The 20,526-nt window shown below is 37.6% G+C and overlaps 3 protein-coding genes across 3 annotated transcripts; 2 read left to right on the top strand and 1 right to left on the bottom strand.

Annotated features, from left to right (window-relative positions):
- Positions 1-14,453: 14,453 nt before the first annotated feature.
- LOC141679224 (uncharacterized) lies at positions 14,454-15,434 on the top strand. The gene is made up of 2 exons (XM_074485730.1): positions 14,454-15,011; positions 15,147-15,434. Exons 1-2 carry the CDS (start codon positions 14,454-14,456, stop codon positions 15,432-15,434), a joined length of 846 nt encoding a protein of 281 aa, XP_074341831.1.
- An 814-nt stretch (positions 15,435-16,248) lies between these two features.
- On the top strand, positions 16,249-16,701 carry LOC141679223 (uncharacterized). The gene has a single exon (XM_074485729.1). The coding sequence runs from the start codon at positions 16,249-16,251 to the stop codon at positions 16,699-16,701; it is 453 nt and encodes a 150-aa protein (XP_074341830.1).
- Positions 16,702-17,399: 698 nt separating this feature from the next.
- LOC141678047 (auxin-binding protein ABP20-like) lies at positions 17,400-18,306 on the bottom strand. Its single transcript, XM_074484233.1, has one exon. It carries the CDS (start codon positions 18,260-18,262, stop codon positions 17,630-17,632), a length of 633 nt encoding a protein of 210 aa, XP_074340334.1. The 5' UTR covers positions 18,263-18,306; the 3' UTR covers positions 17,400-17,629.
- Between the last annotated feature and the right edge of the window lie 2,220 nt (positions 18,307-20,526).

Here is a 20,526-nt window from a genome sequence, read left to right as displayed (position 1 = left end):
TTCAACTTGGCCATTCCCTTGAGGGTAGGCTACAGATGATTTCTTGTGTCGGATACCCCGCTCTTGAAGGTAGGATTCAAATTCCGATCCAACGAACTGTGGCCCATCATCCGAGACCAGTACTCTGGGGATCCCGAACCTCATCAAGATGTTGTCCATGAATTTGATGCAGTCTTGCTGGTTTATCATTCTCATGGCCTTTGCTTATACCCATTTGGTCATGTAATCGATGGATACTAGCAAGTACATGAGGTCTCCTTTGTCCTTGGGGAAGGGTCCCATGATATCAATGCCCCATACAGCAAAGGGGATTGGTGACAAGATTGAAGAGGGTAGGACTGGGCTCATCCGGGTGACATTGCTGAAGATTTGGCATTCTTTGCATTTTTTCACAAAATCTATTACATCATGGTGAATAGTTGGCCAGTAGTACCCTTGTCTTATGATCTTATGAGCTAGGGCCTTTGCGGATATATGATCCCCGCATATCCCTTCATGAACTTCCATCAGACAGTATTGTGCCTCCCCCGGGCCAATGCACTTTAGGATTGGGGATGAGAAGGTCTGGTGATAGAGTATGCCCTCTTCAATGGAGAATTTTGTTGTATTTGCTTTTAACCTTTGAGCCTTCCCTTTATCTTCCGGGAGCTCTCCCTTCTCCAAGTAGTTGATGAATGGAGTCATCCCATTCGGACTGTTGTCTATTTCCATGACCTCTTCAGATTCTATGCTTGGTCTCTGTAACTCTTTGAAGTAGACGGAGCAATCCAGATTTGACGAGTTTTGAACAAGTTTCGATAGTGTATCAGCTTCTGAATTCTCCTCTCTGCGGATTTGAATGACTTGAGTTTTTGATATCAAGGCGAGGTAGCTTTGGACCAGAGCCTAGTACTTGCCTAGAATTGGATCCTTGGATATGTACTCGTCGTTTGTTTGCTTTACTACGATCTATGAGTCGCTGTAGATTTTTAGATCCTGGATCCTAAGGGTTTTGGCTAGCTTCAATCCTGCTATCAGGGCCTCATATTCCGCTTGGTTGTTTGTTGCTGAAAAGCCAAAGGAGATTTCTGTTTGGATTGTGAATCCTTCAGGGCTCTTTAGGATGAGCCCGGCTCCTGATCTTTCATTTGTTGAGGAACCATCGACTTTGAGAGCCCAGGCTCCTGTGTCTTGATCGATATTTCTCTCAGGGTCAACGCTCATGGGCACAGGCTCTTCTTCCGGGAAGTTGCATTCTATGATGAAATCCGCTAGAGCATGGGCTTTGATTGTTGTTCTTGGAATGAAACTCAAATTAAATTGACTTAGCTCAACCACCCAATTTACCAATCTTCCTAAGATATCTGGCTTATGTATTATCTTCCTTAAGGGTTGGTTAGTTACCACCCGGATCTCCCTTCCCTGGAAGTAGTTCCTGAGCTTCCTGGATGCTGTGACCAAGGCAAAAGCAAACTTTTCTAGCCTTAGGTATCGGGTCTCCGCATCTTTTAGCACTTGGCTCACATAATAAACTGGTTGTTGTTTGCCATTCTCTTCCCTGATCAGGGCTGCTCCAACTGCCAAGGCCCCTGCTGATAGGTAAAGGGATAGGGGATGCTCGGGTTGGGCTTTGGTTAATACAGGTGGTTGAGAAAGGTACCTTTTAATTTCCTCAAATGCGCTTTGGCATTCCGGGCTCCAATTAACTTCTTTCTTGTTGGTTGCTCCTTTTAAAAGGTCAAAGAACGGTAGGCATCTCTCAGCTAGCTTTGAGATAAATCTTCTGAGTGCTGCCAGTGACCCTGCTAGCTTCTGCACATCTTTTTGTGTTCTGGGAGGTTTCATCTCCTGGATTGCCTTTATCTTTTCTGGGTTGGCTTCAATTCCCCGGTTGCTTATCATGAATCCAAGAAATTTTCCTGCCCCTACTCCGAATGTGCACTTTTCTGGATTGAGCCTGAGTATTTTCTCAAGTTGTCAAAGCATTCTCTTAGGTCTCCTATGTGACCGGGGATGCTTGTGGACTTTGCAATCATGTCATCAACATAGGATTCCAGGTTCCTTCCAATCTGGTCTTTGAAGATTTTATTCGTTGCCCTCTGGTAGGTTGTTCCAGCGTTAGTCAATCCAAAAGGCAGCATTACACAGGCATAGACCGCCCTGTGGGTAATGAAGGCTATCTTTAGGATATCCTTTGGATTCATCTTGATCTGGTTGTACCCCGAGTAGGCGTCCATGAAACTCAGCATAACGTACCCGGATGTTGCGTCAATCAATTGATCAATATTTGGCAAGGGGTAAGGATTTTTGGGGCATGCACTGTTTAAGTCCATGTAGTCAATACACATTCTCCATTTCCCGTTTGCCTTTTTTACCATTACAACGTTTGCCAACCATTCTGGGTACTTGACTTCTTATATGATCCCAGCTTTGAGTAGTTTCTCAATTTCTTCATCTATTGCTTTCTGCCTTTCTGGGGCAAAATTTCTTCTCTTTTGCTTAATTGGCTTACTCTCGGGGTTGACGTCCAAGCTATGCATTGCTATGGATTCATCCAACCCGGGCATGTCTCTTGGGGTCCAAGAAAATATATCAGAGTACCCTTGGAGTAGTGATACCAGGTCTTTTCTGAAATTAGCCTCGAGTCCAGATCCTATCTTTACCTTCTTAGAAGGATCGCTTGCATTGATCAGAATTGTATTCATTTTTACAGCAGCCTCTATCTTAGAGTGATCCATATTTGATACCAACTGCTGGATCCGGGCGTCTGCATTCTTCTTCATATAGATCTGACCCTGGGCTGTCATCTCTTTGTGGTTGTTTTCCCCTACTTCACTTGTTTCAGGGTTGGTTGCTTGCAAAGTAGGATTGGCCTGGCCGAGGCCTAGGCTCAATTCAATCTCTTCTGTGACATGGTTGCTTTTTTGCTCTTCTGAGCTTGGTTTGGTTGCTTTTGGATCTGGGAGGTATTCTATGATCTGGACTTCTTTTCTCGCATCATCCCTTGAGTGGGGGCGATGTTTCTTAATACTTTGCTGTTTTCGAAGTATCAAGGCCTTCCTCTTGTTATCTTGATGAGTTTCCGCCATTACCAGAGCTTGGCTATAGCATCTTTCCACGATCTCATAATCTCCCTTGATTTCTCCTACCTCGGTTGGTGTTGGGAATTTTATTTTTAAGTGTGATATGGAAGTGATTGCTTGAATCCTGGTCAGGGCTGATGGCCCGATTATGCCGTTGTAGGATGAGGGAGTGTTGATCACGTAGAATTTTATCACATGGGTGACTTGGTTTGGGGCTGATCCAAATATCACTGGCAAGTACAAGGTTCCCTGGATCGGCGCAAGTACAAGGTTCCCTGGATCGGGACCAAGTTGTTCCCGAACCCATATAGAGGGTCTTCTCGGCATTCATTGGAGCGTACGCTCCCAAGCTTTATCTGGTCCACAGTATGCTTGAAAAGTATGTTTACTGAAGATCCATTGTCTATCAGCATCCTTCTTACTTCATTATCAAAGATGTCAAGTGTCACTATCAGAGCTTCATTGTGGTTCGGGTTGACCCCTTCGTAATCTTTGCTGCTGAATGAGATCAACATCTTCGGGTAGGATTGGATGGATAATACTTCATCTCCTGAGCCTGGGCTCCTAGGGGGAGAGTATGACCCTCCTAGGACCACATTCACTACATTATTTCCTTTCCTTTGCCTTTCTTCTTTCTGATTTGTCTCCTGGGAGATGTACTGATTTAGGTTTCCTTTCTTAACTTGATCTTCAATGAAGTATTTGAGAAAGAGACAATTTTCAGTTTTGTGCCCATGGGTTTCATGATAGTCGCACTGCCTGTTGTAAGGCCTGCTCTCCGGGGGAGTCTGCATGGGCTTTTGAGGATAATATAATGGCTTTCCCTTTATCTCCTTCAATATTTCTTCCCGGGTCCTGTTCAGTGGTGTCCAGTCTGGCTCTTGCCTAGGCTCTCTGGCTTGCCTAGGTGGATCAGGATCGCTTTTAGATTTCGTTTTAGGACCCAGTCTTTGAAATATTGGAGTATTTTGCAAAACATTGGTCTACTGGGTTTGGTTGCTTTGTTTGAACTTCTTCTCCTGATGGTAACCCCCTTTCGGTCGGTCATCAGAAGTTTTGTTCCAAGTCCCTCCATTCTGAGTCATTCTCATCGCCTGAAGGACATCTGTCTCCATTATGAACCTGGCTGCCATAGAGTAGGCAGCAGCTAGGCTTTGTGGCTCTTTGTTTATCAGCTCTACAATATACCTCTCATTGTGTTCCGGATCCAGGTTCCTTCGAAATATGCTTAGAGCCTCCCTCTCATCAAGATTCGAGACTTTGTTGATGGCTTCCTGGAATCTCCGCATATAAGTTGAGAGCACTTCATTATCATATTGGCGGATTGTTTCCAGGTGACACATGTGCATTTCATGTGTCTTATTGGCTCTGAATCTTCTAAAGAAGGCTCCCTTGAACTCTTTCCAGGAGTGAATGCTTCTTGATGAGATCCTGCTGAACCATCTTTGAGCCCCCTTTGAGGGTCGAGGAGAAGAATCTGGACTTGGTTAGGTCATTGTAGTAATATATCTGGGCTATTTGTTCGAAGTAATTGAGGTGCTCTTCCGGATTCCCTAATCCATCAAAAGAGTCAAAGTTGTAATGCTTGAGATTTTTCTGTCGGGGGATGGCTTCTAGGGAGTGACTGAAGGGTATGAGGGTCTCCCCAACCTCCAATCTGGAATCTTTTTCCATTTTTCTCTGGAGCTTATAAATCATGTCTTTCAGGTCCTTCTGCCCCTTCTCTTCGTCGTCAGAAATGACCTCGGGGGTAGGGTCCCTCCGGCTCCTTTTGCCTTTTGTCTTAGCTAAGAGCCTTTCCTCTTCCAGCTACATCCTTTTCTGAATTTTTAGCTCAAGCTTTGCCTCTTCTTCTCTTCTTATCTGTTCCCTCATTTCTTCCAACTCTTTCTTTCTGGTTGCTTCTGTCTCCTTCTTACTAGGCTCCTTTTGATTCTTTTTTGCCTTAGCTCCGATTCGGTCGAAGACAGATCTCCTGGATTGCTGAGAATCCCCGGACTCTTCTTGCTCATCATCTTGCTCATATTCTATCTGAGCCCGGGCTTATTCATCTCTGTAGAGCCTGATTGCTTCAGCAAGTTCATGGCTTGTTAAGTTAGCCATATGCTCCTCTGCAACTGGAACATTGGTGTACTTGTACTGATTGAGCTCTATGACATTTCTGGCATCCCTGACCGGGGTATGCTGTGTCAGTGGTTGCTCCTGGAGGGTCTCCTTGTCTCCTCCAGGTTCTTGAGCCTGATAGTGGTCCTGATCCTGGACCTGGGTACTGGCGAAGGGCCTACCAACTGTACTTTTTCCTGCTCTTGCCATTACCATAATTGTACAAACAACTGACCAAGATTTGAGGCTAAAAATGTGGATCTAAGTTTGCTTTTTTGAAGATTACAAAAAAATTTCAGAATAATACCAAATAAACTTTCTTGGTTTTGCTAATAATACTACTGAACAAGAACAACAGGCTCTAGAACACAAAGACAATATGCAAACCAAAATCAGATCTGGGTTTTAAAACTATCAAAACTATCAAACCATAGGCTTCAAGACTATCAAGATTATCAAACCCTAAACAACATAATTAACAAACGAGGGCGGGCTCACACAAATGTGGCTTAAAGTAATGAGCTCACACAAATGTGGCTAAAATGAACATTCATATTCAAGAGAGGGTATGGTTGATTTTGTTCTTACAAGTTTAAGACGTGGGCTCTCTTAAGAGTTTGCTGATGAAGGTGAATCCAGGGGCACCGAGACCCAAGGATGGAGCCCCCTCCTTCTAGCGCTAAATGACAACTCCGGTGAGCGGGGTGGCCCCTTCCGACGCCGTTCCTGGACCTTCTGGGTATGAATGAGGTGTAGCTGTTGTTGGGAGCCTGCAAAACAACACCGGAGGGGGGTTTTGTCCCCGCGGCGCCTCCGGTGCAAGAATAAAAATGTATAGGCTGAGTGTATGAGAGTGTGTGTAATAAAAATGTTTTTCTCTAACCCCTAAACCCTTCATCTTTGGGGGTATATATAGCCCAAAGGTAGGGTTTAGGGGTTGTTACCTCTAGATCAGGGTCGTTGGTTCTTGGGGGCGGAGGATGCCTGGCTTGGGTGGATTGCCTACACGTGTTCAGAGGAGGACCACCTCCAGGGTGTCCTAACGGCCTTCTGACACGCATCGTGTTTATCTGATATGTTGGTTGTTGATAGTTGTCACCATCACGTGCCCACGTACCCTTCCCTGACGGGTTGTGGAGTGTACATGTGCTAGATGGGACTCCCCTCATGGTGATCTTGGTCCTGGTCTGGATCTAGGTAGGCATGTGGTCCAGGTCATGGGTTGGACCCTGGTGAGCAGGTGATCCAGGACATGGGCTGGATCCTGGTAGGTAGGTGATCCAGGTCATGGGTTGGACCTTGGTGAGTAGGTGATCCAGGTCATGGGCTGGATCCTGGTAGGCAGGTGATCCAGGTCCAGGGTTGGATCCGGGTTGGGAGATGATCCGGGTCATGGGTTGGCCCCGGGCCTGGTTTCTCTGCTTGATTATTCTGGAAGAGGGGGGTCTTGGTCCATCGATTGAGGCTGATATCATTTAGGTCCAGGTTGGATCCTAACCAGGTTGCTTATACCCTATCAGGATCAGCCACCGTGTTCATCACGGTTCACAGTTTGATTGTCAATAGATCGTCACTCAAATAAACACGTAAGTAATCACAGATGTAAATATAATAATACGCTTTAAGATTGTTATATAATATGTAAAAAACCAAGGTAATAATAATAATCTTGTTTGTGTTTAGCAGAGTGGTATAAACAAACAATGAATAAAACAAAATTAAATAAGAAGAAGACAAGAACGGAAAAAACCCGAGTCCAATGCATGACTGTCTCCAGCGTATTAACCCTCACCGTATGTGCGAGTGAATAGCCTCCCAGGATAAAACGAGTTGCAGTGAGGCGGAGCGTCACTTTCGACAAGCTTGAGATGAACAAGAAACTATCACCGGAATTGGTGCCCTAAGACTCTATTTATAAAGAGTGGTTTGAAAGGACTTGTTATTCTTTTCTATGTGGTACATGGTATTTATAAGAAAAAACCAAGAAAGGGGTTTGTGCTGCTCTCGATGTGGTACAAAATCACTTTTCACGTTAAAAGGTCACACTTTGGAATATCAGTTCTCATTCACCTTTTACTCATTTTGAGCGTGTAAATATGCGTTGAAATCTCCTCGTAGAGGAGATTACGTTTCAATAAATATACACCACTAAAATATACTGTGTCTCACTCGTATCGAGTCTCAAAATGATTCACAACTTAGTCTAAAATACTTTTTTTTCCAACAATCTCAACAACCCCGTTCTCCACAACCTCTTCCTCATCTGCCTCTAAAATCATATCATCATATTCATCCTATGACAAAGTCACAAAATCCCCTTCAAATAATCCAACCCCATATCCATCTTCAAAATCTCCCACCCTCCCAAAAAGCCTTCGAAAAATTACCAGTTGGTCCTGTTACAAGTCCTGTCCACGGCCAAGTAACGAGCAAGCTCATTCTCACTCACAGAAATCACCTTCACCTTCACCTTCAAAGAAAGGTTTGATTCTTTTTTATGTCATTCCAAATGTTGAATCATACTTGAGTGGTTTGGATTGATAACCATCTCCAATCCTCCCATTCCTTCAAGACATCAAAATTGCTTGTCTCCAACTCAACCCTATTTTCTTACTCAAAGAAAGCACCTTGCAAAGTAATCAACATAAGCTATAACTCATTTTCCCTTGAAGTAAGATTACGATCATCCACGAGTACATCATGATGATAGTACTAATGTGGTCACTCAGCACAATATCCGTGCCTGAATTATTTTCGTAGGAAGCACATAGTTAGGAGTGAAGACATGGACATTAATTTTGATATATCCATTTGATGGGAGGGATCAAGTTCTTTCCATGATGGGTGTTTGGAGTGAAACGATTAGAGAGATTGAGAGAAAAGAATAAGAGTTGTGGGTAAAAATTCATGTGAGAGGTGAACATAAACTAAGATTTATTTCGTTTACTCTGCCTAAAAGTAACGATTGCTAAACCTTCAAACTGCCCGAGACAACAATACATGCAACACTCAAACTCTACAGTCAATCCTGATATATTGTTTGTCTCTAAAAAAGAGAATAATCATTATTCCTCCTTGGCAATTAAAATTTTAAATAAACTCTAAATCATTTTCTTAGGGGGATCCATTAAAACTAGCCAATATTCTAATATCTTTCCAAAACTCTAATAATGAATCAATTCAATACCATGAAGAAATCTTATACCTATTTTTTCTACCATCTATGACCAAAACATCGGCATCTTGTAACTTTTCCTTTGATAAATATACTAGATTATTGTTTCTATCTAGAAGTAATGAATGCCAATAGGGGTCATGATCTTCTAAAACCCATCCTGGTTTATCCTTTTGAAACGGATTCACTAGTAACATGTTATCAACACATATAGCAATTATATCTTTAGCATGTGAAGAAAATTTTACTTCCTTATACAAAAATATTATTGCATCTCTTTCAACTTCCAAAGGACACCAAGCTACAGTAGAAACTAAAAACATAAATTTATCCATCTGATTGCCATCCAACAAATATTCACTTATTGCTGCATAAATCACTGGGGGAGTTTTGAAAGTTGTACTCGTTTCAAGAACCATTTACATAACCAATTGCATCAGTATTTCACCATATTATAGTTTCATCCTCATCCTCCTTTTTGCTACATAACAAAACTGATTCTACATGGTTAACTTTTCAAAGATTTTCTAATTCACTTCTGAGCAAATTTGTTGATATCTCCCATTGGAAAATTCTATATTTGATCAGCTCCTCCAAGGCGTTTAATCTTCTTCTGTCCCGTTAAATAAGAAAGAATTTCTACTCAACTAAATAAACCACAATATTGCATTTACTGTTAACCTCCACACTCATCCTTTGAAGATTTGAAAACATCTCCAAATAGGAGCCTCAAAAACTTGAACTTGATTACAGTCCAATACCCACCATAAATAATGAACTTCCACATGTTGAGTGCTTTCTCACAATTCCAAAATATGTATTCACAATCCTTCATAGTAACTTTAGACCAGGCACATAAATGATCAATTCTATTTTCTAGCTTTGATTGAACAAAACTTTAGTCGGAAGAATGTTATGCTCTAACTTACATTGAAACATATGAACTTTCTGGAGGAACTTTTAATTTCCAAATTTTTGACCAGTTATTTTCATCTATTGTAAACCCTCATGATATAGATGAGAAGTTACCTTGATTATGAGACTTGAGATTGGAGATTATGTTATTTATCTCTTCTTCTTGATCAATTTGCAAAGTTTAAAATAAAATATTTTTTAGAATATTGATGTTTATCCAATCTCAATCATCTGATCTAGATCTTAAGTGTTCTTGGAGTTTTTAAACTTTTTATAATCTTTCATCTTGGAATCTCGTAGCCCTATCATCAATTACCCACAATAATAAATTATTCCCCCTACTTATTTGGTAGAGTATAAATGTGATTCTACTTTTATTAGAAATTTTGATGTTATTAGAAATTTTGGCCGAAACTCATATGAGGATGTGGTAGATGGAAGTAGTTGCGTCAAAGTTGTGTTCTCTTGAAACTCAGGTAGATTGTTTAATCATTCATCAACAACAACATCCTCATGTTATTGTTGAATTTGATTATAATATGGTCATTTTTGTCCTTGGGATTGCATTGTATTAGTTGAAATATTAAAGTGATTGCATCTGGGTTAAAATATCTCATTTTTGTTTACTCTTAAGGTCGAAAATAAAACAAGCTTTTATCAAAATTCAAACTTTCTCCAGATTTATAAATGATATAATCATAAAAATAAATAGTATTAAATACAGCTAAAATTGTAATTGAGCGCTAAATTTTATTGTTAAAGATCAAATAATACACTCTAATAATAATTTTTCAATACATTATATATTGTATTACCAAACATAATTAGGCATTAGTAAATCATATGGTGACTTTATTTGCCAATTCCATCATTAAAAAAAGGAGCGTAATTGAAATAGATCTAATATCGGACCCGTTTGAGTTTCTTAAAAAATGTAATTTATGAATTAAAATTTAAAAATGTCATATAAGTGATATGAACATCGTAATTATTTAGGTGTTTGGATAATTTTAGGTATAAGTTAATTATAAGTTGAAAATGTGTTTGGTAAATCGTAACTTAAAAGTTACAATTTTTTAAAAAGAAAATAAAATATAAATTACAAATTACATAAATTAATAATTTTAATACAAGAATATAAAATAAAAATCTAAAATCTAAAAACAAGTATAATCCTGTATATATATTATATTCATCCCGACTAAAATAAGATTATATTATCAAATGGGTTTGAGAAAAACAAATTAAATAGGATTAATTAGATTTAGTTCGGTTGGTATAGTAGTCTCGGGTTAAAATAAAATAATATATACTATTAACCCCGTTAAAATTATACAATTCACATAGGTTAAAAAATTATACAATTGGAATGAGTTTTGAAGTAAAATAAAATTAAAGATAATTAATCATCATTTAAAATTTTAAATGTACAAATTTAATATCTTATAATGTCATCAAATTAAATTTAAAAAATATATATTATTAAATAGCATGACAATTTTATTTAATAAAATAAATTAATAATATTATAATTATTAATAACCAATCAATTAGTCTTTTCAAGTAATATGTACTTTTAATTTAATTCAAATTAATAGGATGATATTAAAAAGATTTCAATTCAAAATAAATTAAAAATTAAATAATATTAAAGTAAGTATATGCATAACACGGGTTTTAAGTTAGTTAGAGTAAAAGTTACAATATTGAAACATAATATTAGCAGTAAAATTGATTTGCATAATTATGTCGGAAGTAAGAGGGTGTTTGGAAATTTACATTTAATTTCAAATGAGTGATTTCAAATGACAGTATTTGAGTTGTCATTTCAAATTCTCATGTTTATACTAATATTTGAATATCATGGATTTTATATAAAATCAAAATCCAAATTCCCAAACAACGTATTTGATTAAATTCAGAATTTTAAATAAAATTCAGTTTCTCAAACGGACCATAAATGAATTTGGATCATAAAAATGAGGATCGAGGATTTAAGAAAGTACCCTCGAATCAACTTTCTATATTTCATCATAACAAATGATCATTTGATTAAAGTTGCCGAATAGTCCGGTCCAAATGAAAATAGCTTTTGAGCCCATTTAAGGTAAATGAGGCTGATGCCAAACACGCACATCATGTGGAGGAACTAGGATCCAGTGTATGTAGTTTGTGGTCTAACTTTCTATAGTCTCGGGGGATTAAATATCTAATCCAAATTTACGCAATTAATCATTGGATGGGTAGTACTGGACTACTGGGGTGTGTGTTAATCTTAAAAAAGGCTGTCATTACTTCATGTCCCATTCATTTCTATACAATTTATTTTTTTAATATTTTATTCAATTTTATACATTTCAAACTTATCAAAAATAGTAAAAATTTATAATAAAAAATCAATTACACCCACTATTTTTCCTCACAACACTCACTTTATTCATTAAATATTGAATGATTCCACCACTTTACCCAACTTTATACCTTTTTTCACTAAATTACATTTTTTCTTTTTCTCTCATCCCACTATCTTAACAAAAGTAACATTATTTTATTGGGTTTTCTAATGTGTGCCCAAAGGCACACAATAAGCATTAACTTCTATTAATTTGATGCATTTTTAATTGGTTTTCTAGTCATAAATATTGATGGACCCCGTATTTACAACAGCTTCACCCATTTGTATACAAATGAACGGGACGGATGGAGTAGTGCAGAATGGAGTTGTCTAAAAGTCTGTGGTGGGCCTCAAGATTAGCTGTAAAATTTGAGGAACACAAGTCTAATTGGATTACGATTTTGTCCAGCCTTGTTACAGTTTTGGGCCAGATAACTAGATTCCTGCCCCCCAAATCAGATTTATTACTTTGTTTTCTTCGATTTGGTTCAGAGAGATAATATTCTTTTGTTCTACTTTTTTGAAATAATCTTTATTCCATTTTTTGACAATTAAAGTTTCTAAAGATGAATATTTAGTTGTAAATATTATTCATTTCGAATTTTGGAATTTTAATTCGAAAAATTCCTTCAGCACAGAAATGGTTACAGCGGAGTTTCTTTTCTTTTATTTTTTATTTCTTTTTTTTACATTGCTTCATCTGTTTGCTATTTTTATTTCATTTCGAATCATTTTTTTTCCACAAAGGAGTGAAGAACTTTGGTCAAATCGCTAAACTAGATATCAAAGCAAATAAAATGTTGATGCAACACGGATGTGTTGGACGAGGCAGGGCGGATTCGTGTAGGAGCGGACGGGGACACATATCCCATATAAATAAAAATTAATAATTTTTTTAAAAATTTTAAGTTATAAATATGTATATTTTATAAAGTGTCCTCCTCACTAAAAAATGCTAAGTGTCCATGTAGTGCAAGTAAATATTTTATAATTTATTTAGCAAAAAAAAAATTATAATTTGATCCTTATCTACTTTTATTTAGAGTTATATCATTATAAGTTAAGATATTAAATGATTGAAATACTACTCCTTCGGTACCACCGGATTCTTTATATTAGGGGACGAGTGATCGGCACGCATTTCAAGGCTCCCGTTACGCATTGTTTCCTAAATAATTTTAAATATTTTTTAAAATGAAAATATAATGTTTAAACTTTTATACATAAAAAGAAAATTCTAAAAATAAATTTCAAAACTATATTTTATAATAGTCTTAAAATACGTGTGAAACAGGAAGAAAAAATATGTAAAAAATTCATTGAGACAGAGGGAGTAATTTTTAGCACTTAAATATAAAAAAAATTGAAATATATAACGAAAATTAAAAAAAAAATGGATTACCGATTCAAACATATTCACTTGAGGACATGGCTCCTCATAAATCTGAGTCTCTGGGTGAGTCACCGGATGAGGCGACAAACATTAATATTGTGCTCCAAATTTTTTATGGCATAGAAAAATTGATATCATACCATAAAGACAAGTGGGATATAGTTAGGGGAGTACGCGGTGTGATTGGAAGGTCAAAATCGCATTAAAACACATAATGGTTTTTTTAAGTCTCCAACCTCAGTCACATTTGCGGTTGCGATTAATCGCGACTTTTTCAACCGCGCGATTGCGGTTGATGCGGATCAACTTGCGGTTCAACCATTGACTTGTACAAAAAATGATAAATAAAAATAGTTTATTACAATTATACTTATCAAATTTTAAAAATTTGTAAAAATAAAATGTGCTACAGAAGTATAAGTGGTTATTGGGCTTGGGCTCAAGGTTTTATTCTTTCAATAGTTTATTTAAATTATAAAACATAAAGTCCAACATCCCAAAACCCCAACTCTTTATCTTCTAATTCTTATATATGGTTGTTTCTGCATTTTATGATATATATTATATAGCAATGCTGATTGATAGAACTGATTTGATTCGCGTAAAACAATACTTTGATGAAAAAGATAAACTCCATGCTTTACTGCTTCATGAGGAAACCTATTGGAAGCAACGAGCCAAGACTTACTAGTTAACTGAGGAAGACGCAAACACAAGATTTTTTCATCAAACAGCTTTAGCAAGAAAGAAGACGAATCACCTGTCTTTTCTAGTAAATGATCAGGGGGAACAAATTCACGACCACAATTTTATGTGTCAAATGTTCAATGATTATTTCTCCGATGTGTTTACTCGGACACATGATATCAATACTAGTCTAAACTTGTTATCAGATAGGTCGGTCACTACTAAACAGAATGAAGACTTGATTGCTGATTTAACATTTGAAGAATTCTCAATTGTAGTAAGACAGATGTATCCGGACAAAGCATCGGGTCCGGATGGCCTGAATCCAGCCTTTTTTCAGCAGTTCTAGGCTATCTTAGGAAATGAAGTATTTCTCTGTTGCAAAGATTGGTTAGCCAATTGCTCTTTCCCATCAAGCTTAAATGATACTAACGTGGTTCTTATACCTAATAAAGAGAATGCAAGCTGCATGAGGGACCTTCGTCCAATTGCTCTTTGCAATGTGTTGTACAAAATCTTGATAAAAGTCTTAGCAAACAGATTGAAAGTGATCATTCCATCTCTCATTTCAGAGCACTAGTCTGCGTTTGTTCCGGGCAGGAGCATTACCGATAACGTATTGGTTGCTTTTGAGTTAATTCACCATATGCAGAGGAAAAGAGCTAGAGAAGAAGGTGAAATCGCTCTGAAACTTGATATTAGTAAGGCATATGACAGGGTTGAATGGAGATTATTGAAGGAAATGATGTGTGTGATGGGTTTCAACCAGAGGTGGATATCATGGATAATGATGTGTGTATCGACTGTATCATACGAGTTCTATTTCAATGGCACGTTTGTTGGTCCAATTCAACCCACAAGGGGTCTCCGCCGGGGGACCCTCTATCCCTTTATTTATTTCTTCTATGTGTAGAAGGTTTGTCTACTAGCTTGAGTAAAGCAGCAAGTGAAGGTCATATTCATGGGTCTCGAATCTGCCAAGCAGCTCCTACAGTTACTCACCTTCTTTTTGCGGATGACGGTTTTCTATTTTTTCGCGCTAATCGTACGGAATCGATCACCATCAAGAATCTCCTTAACGCCTATGAGAGGATGTCGGGACAGTCTGTAAACTTTCAAAAGTCCGGAATACACTTCAGCTCAAACGTTAAACATCAGACAAGAACAGAGCTCTCAAATATTCTAGGAGTCACTAACAGCTTGCATGACAGTAAATATATGGGTTTGTCGTCATTAGTGGGGAGGTCAAAGAAAAAGGTGTTTGGTTTCATAAAGGACAGGGTATGGAAGAGAATTCAAGGTTGACAATCGAAGAGTATCTCTCAAGCAGGGAAAACTATTCTAATCAAGAATGGTGCTCAATCTATTCCATCCTATTGCATGTCCTGTTTTTTGTTGCCTAAATCGTTGTGTCAGGAGATGGAGCGGGTTATGAACAAGTATTGGTGGAATTCAAAATCTAGACAAAACAGAGGTATCAACTGGCTAGGATGGAATGATATGAGTGTGTCGAGGCATAAGGGAGGCCTGGGTTTTCGAAGTCTCTATGGGTTTAATATAGCTTTGATTGGTAAACAGTGTTGGAGACTTATCAAGGAACCCCAGTCGCTTGTTGCTCGCATATTCAAAGCTCGTTATTTCATAACTGTCATCTTTTACATGCTACTCATCAAACGGGGGCAAGCTTTATTTGGGCTGGTTTAATGAATGCGAAAGATGCTCTGTATGATGGTTTTCGGTGGGTGCTTGGAAATGGGTTGGATATCAATGCAGTTAAGGATCCGTGGCTTAGAAACAAATTCGACTTTACTGTTGATCAGTCTATTGACTATGGAGTCTCTAACATTCCCGTGTATGAATTCATCAATAATAACGATAGAAGCTGGGATGCTGCTAAGGTTATAGAGTTCTTCTCTGCGAGTGATGCAAGCTTAATTCTTCAAACTTGTATACCTCATGGGACTGTGCAGGACCGTGTCGCATGGCCCAAATCTCCTACCGGGGTGTATACGGTCAAGTCAGGCTATCAACAATGGTGTGATAAGAACTTGGGCACCACGGGTGTCTTGCCTAACAAAGGTTGGAGCAGACTATGGCGAATAAACGTGCCTCATAAGGTCAAAACTTTCCTCTGGAGATTTTGCCGTAACAACATTCCAGTTCGCTATAAGTTGAGAGCTAAAGGTGTGCATCTTTCAATCGTATGCCCTATGTGTGACTCGGATGTAGAACATCTTTTACACGTATTCTTTAGTTATCCCTTTACTGTGAGTTGTTTGCAATATGTTGGTTTTACTATTGACATGAGCATGGTGGAGTTCGCCCCTGACTGGCTTCTGCAGAAACTGAATGGAACAGGTCATGAGGAGTTAATCTTAATATCCAAAGTTCTGTGGGGGATTTGGTTTTTCAGGAATAAGAAAGTCTGGGAGAATAAAGTATTAATAGCAAGATTGCAATGGACTGGAGTACTAAATACTTCTCTGCTTGGAAGTTGGCAAAGGACAATAAAGCTGCAATGACTACTACCTCCATTATAAACTGCCAGACTTTTCCCCATCAATGGAAACCTCCTGCTACAGGATCTTTCAAACTCAACACAGATGCATCATTTAAAGTTGGAGAGGGTTCATTCTCCATAGGGCTTCTCCTGCGAGATCATCAAGGAAAGTTTATTGTCGGGAAAGTTCAACGGTTGGTGATGGTTAGTTCGGTTCTTGAAGCCGAGGTGATTGCTATCCGTGAGGGTCTCCATTGGTTGGCTTCGCTTCCGTACCAGAATGTCGAAGTTGAGTCTGACTCTCTGTTAGCTGTTCAAGCGATTAAGCGGCCGCATGATAATATTCTGGAAGTTGGTTTTGCTTTAGATGAATGTCAAGCTATGATTCAGTCTAGATCAGGAGTTTCAATTATATTTGCTAAAAGGCAAGCAAACAGAGCAGCCTGGTGGCTAGATTACCTTGTTTGCTAGATTGCCAAAGCATTTTTACGTCTTCTCCAAACCTGTTGTTGGAGACTTTGTTGTCTGATTCTTCTAATTAATGCAATCTTTTCTTTTTCAAAAAAAATGAAATATATTATATATATAGCGGTTTGCGGTTGCGGTTTGACTTTTGTGATTATTTAAAAATCAAATCCGAGTCAACCCGCGGATATGCGGTTACTATAATTTCAAATCACATTCTATCAGGATTTTACGGTTATCCGTAAAGAGCGGTGTGATTACGAACGATACGAGCGATTTGTACGATTGAACGGATCTAGATATAGCTGTATTTTCTAGCCCCTTTAAGGATTCCGGGGATGAGGCTACCAATATTAACCGATTGAAGAACATGTAAACATCATTGACAAATTAATAAAAAATCAAGGTGTGGTTCATTTATCAGAAAAATTATTTGACTTTTAAAAGATATACTCATTTCATTAATAAAAATAAAAAAATATATGTTTTCGGAAAAACGTGTCTCTGAAAATTTCTTGAAAATATCTCTCAGAATTCTGGTATTGCTATGGCATATTTGCACGAGTTTAAATAGCCTTTCAATTTTCATATTTTCCGAAACATCTATATAAGAATCTGATTATTGGAAGAGCATAAAATTTGTGTTCAAAGAAATGTAGCTTATTGCAGTACTCAATAAACTTACATTTTGACATCTAAAAGAGTAACAGAAAAAATATTTCACCATAGAGTTGAATCATAGATTAAGAAACTCTACTAGCATTACTACTAGTACAATGCAGAATCTTATTCTTACAGACCTCAAATCCATTACACACACAACATGAGGAAAAAATGAGAGTGACACAAGATTTCAATAAATTGAAAGTAAGCAGTAAGCAAGGAGGCAAAAGAGTGACAGATAATCTGAAAGACGATAGACTCGACTAATGAATTAACCGCGGCCTCCAAGAACACCCTTGAGTTTCTTGACAACTGCAGCATCCAAGAAAGTAGTTTTAGTCACCAGTTCAGTAGGCAATTCATTTCCGAACAATGCATAGTCAAGAATTTGTAGACCAGGACTAGCACTGCTGAAGCTAACGAACGCAAGAGCTGAGCCATCACCAGAGTTAATCTGAAAATGCAACAAACCTTGAGGGAAAACCATAATGTCGCCCTTGAACAATGTCTTAAAATAAACGGTATTAGCAGATGATATGAATCCAGCACAAATTGCTCCTTCTATGACAACCAAAACCTCAGATGCACCTGGATGAGTGTGCATTGGAATAACACCACCAGCAGCTAGGTCTAATCGAGCCATTGATATACCTAGCCCATTCACAGCAGGAAATTGAGCTACGAAAGCTGGTGTGACAGCAGCACTAATAATATTCTTGGTGCTGCCAGCAACTCCAAGGCCTGAGTATACAAAGTCTTTTTCTGTTAGGCTTGTGGCTTTCTTGCATGGATACCCTGAAGGAGTATCTGGCTGGGATAAGTCTGCTACGCAGAAATCATTTACTGAGGCGTAAGCTGATGATAAAAAGAGGAGAGTGATAGTGAAAAGGATTGGGAGATACATTTTTGTAGATAGATGCTTTTGAGTGTCTCAATTGAAATCGACGGAGTTGGGGTTATATAGATGAAAATGTTATGCGAAGGATAACCTGTTAAGCAATGCTATTGGTTGATGAAGATATGGCCATGCAGAAGTATTACAAGGAAAACCACAGATTATGGGCTGTTGAATGCATGTGACTTCTGAGATCTTTTCTCATAAACAAACAAAAAGGCTCTTTCCTGAAGAATTTTTAGGACCAGTTGAAGCATATCCTTCATTTCATGAGAAAGATATATATACTTGTGAGCAGGGACCCTGAATTTTACTTTGCTAGAGTTAAGTACTTTCATGTTTGATAATATCACTATACAACTAATATTTCACGAGAAATGACTAAAATAAATATCGTTTTCTAGGTTGTAGTAATCAAAGATTTGAAAAAAATATATACTGAAACGTGGAGACTCTTCAAAAACTATAAAAGAGACTGATGTCGAAGTTCAGACAAATATACCATTATAGTTCAGCCTCATTTTCTGTTAAGGCCATGTTTGTTTAATGGTATTAAGTAGGGGATAGGATTATACTCCTTTAAATTTTCCAATCCCATGTTTGTTTTATAAAAAATTAGTGAAGGATTATCCAAGAATTATAATCCTTTAAATTATCTTATCTCATGTTTGTTTTGTTGGAGTAGAGGATAGGATTATAATCTCATCTAATGCTTGGTGGGAGGAGGTATTGTTTTATCCCCTCCAGCAAGTCATTTTTTAAAAGATTATAATCCCCTCATTGTTATCCCATATAAAACAAACATAGGATTGGAAAATTTAAAGGACTATATTCCAATCCCAAGTACTATCCCACAAAACAAACATAGGATAAAATTTTAAAGGATTATATTACAATCCTATACTTAATCCTTTCAAACAAACTTAGAATAAGATTATTTAATCCGTAGGACTAATTTTGATAGGACTAGTTATCCCCGGATTATTATCCCGGGATTATAATCCCATTAAACAAACATGGCCTCAATGTATATGAAAAAACCAGCAGTTAAAAGGGTACAGTGGATCAATCATGGAAGTCTATCTGTGTTTCATCAAGCCTTGACCTTGATTATAGATGCAAATGAAGGCCGAGAGGTAATAAATCAAATCAAACATACTTAGTATATCCAACTCTGGAGTAGGGTATGAGAGTGTTAAGTATACGGGTACATTACCCCTACTCCTAGTAGAAGGCTGAATCAAGTTACCAATGCAGATGGTTTAATGTGTAATTAGAAAATGTACTAATCTTCTACTTAATTCATATAATAAACTTGGATGACTCCTTTCACATCTTGTAAATATCTTCTATGTGTTATTATGATGGTTCAAATCAAACATATATAGCAATGTAAAGATGAAAATATCCTCTAGAATACATACAATGGTCCTAAAAGCACATACCTAGAGAGACAAAAAGTGCAAGCTGGATTAAGAAGCAGACATATATGTGCCATCCAAAAAACTGTACAAGGTCTCTTTCTGTTTTGTCATTATATTTTGAAGGTTCTGAAACAATATGTGTGGATCTTACCAATTGCCTATCTTCAAGGGCAGTTTCAACTTGATATTGATAAGATTCTTTGAGCATGGTATAATTCTATAGTTACCTTTCTATATTCTACCATCCCCCCCCCCCCCCAACATTCTTACTCGTTAAAAATTTCTACTACAACGAACTTCATTTTCTAAATGGTTTACTATTTTCTTCAATGTGATTACTCGCCTCATAACTGGAATCTAGTATAACAATAAGAAGACAATTTACTCACCTAGATGGCTTCTTTCATACAAACTTGAGATTTGTACTAGGCAATATAGCTCTAAGTCATAGCTCTAAGTCATGGTCTTACACCTCCCTGGTAACTTAAGTCAATCATGCCAAACTCTAGTGTTTGTCTCCCATCTTGCAAAGTACTATACTAAATCAACATCACCTTGAGACACAGCGTCCATTCCTAGTTCACGAGCGTCCATTCCTTGAGACACAGAAGTGAAAAGATTAGAAGAGAGTGAGAGAGAGCTGAAGCTCCTCTGAGCAAAGAAAGGCTGAAGCCTAGTGAAAGAAAATCAAGCTGTAGCTTGAATTTGTAACTCTTGTGTATCAAATAAAAGAGTGTGTTGTTGGAAACGTATATGGGCTTGGGCTTAATATAGATCAAATTGATATGACTCAAACACACACTGTATATCTTTGATATTGAAACAAACACCAAGTTTATTTTAAATCTC

Source organism: Apium graveolens, chromosome 8 (assembly GCF_009905375.1).
Source record: "Apium graveolens cultivar Ventura chromosome 8, ASM990537v1, whole genome shotgun sequence".
NCBI lineage: Eukaryota > Viridiplantae > Streptophyta > Magnoliopsida > Apiales > Apiaceae > Apium > Apium graveolens.
This window is presented reverse-complemented; position numbering and strand designations above follow the sequence as displayed.

Coding starts and splice junctions, on each gene's coding strand:
- LOC141679223 (XM_074485729.1), top strand. CDS start 16,249: ATGACTACTACCTCCATTATAAACTGCCAGACTTTTCCCCATCAATGG.
- LOC141679224 (XM_074485730.1), top strand. CDS start 14,454: ATGGAGATTATTGAAGGAAATGATGTGTGTGATGGGTTTCAACCAGAG. Junction 15,012..15,146: donor TTGGTTTCATAAAGGACAGG/GTATGGAAGAGA, acceptor TCGTTGTGTCAG/GAGATGGAGCGGGTTATGAA.
- LOC141678047 (XM_074484233.1), bottom strand. CDS start 18,262: ATGTATCTCCCAATCCTTTTCACTATCACTCTCCTCTTTTTATCATCA.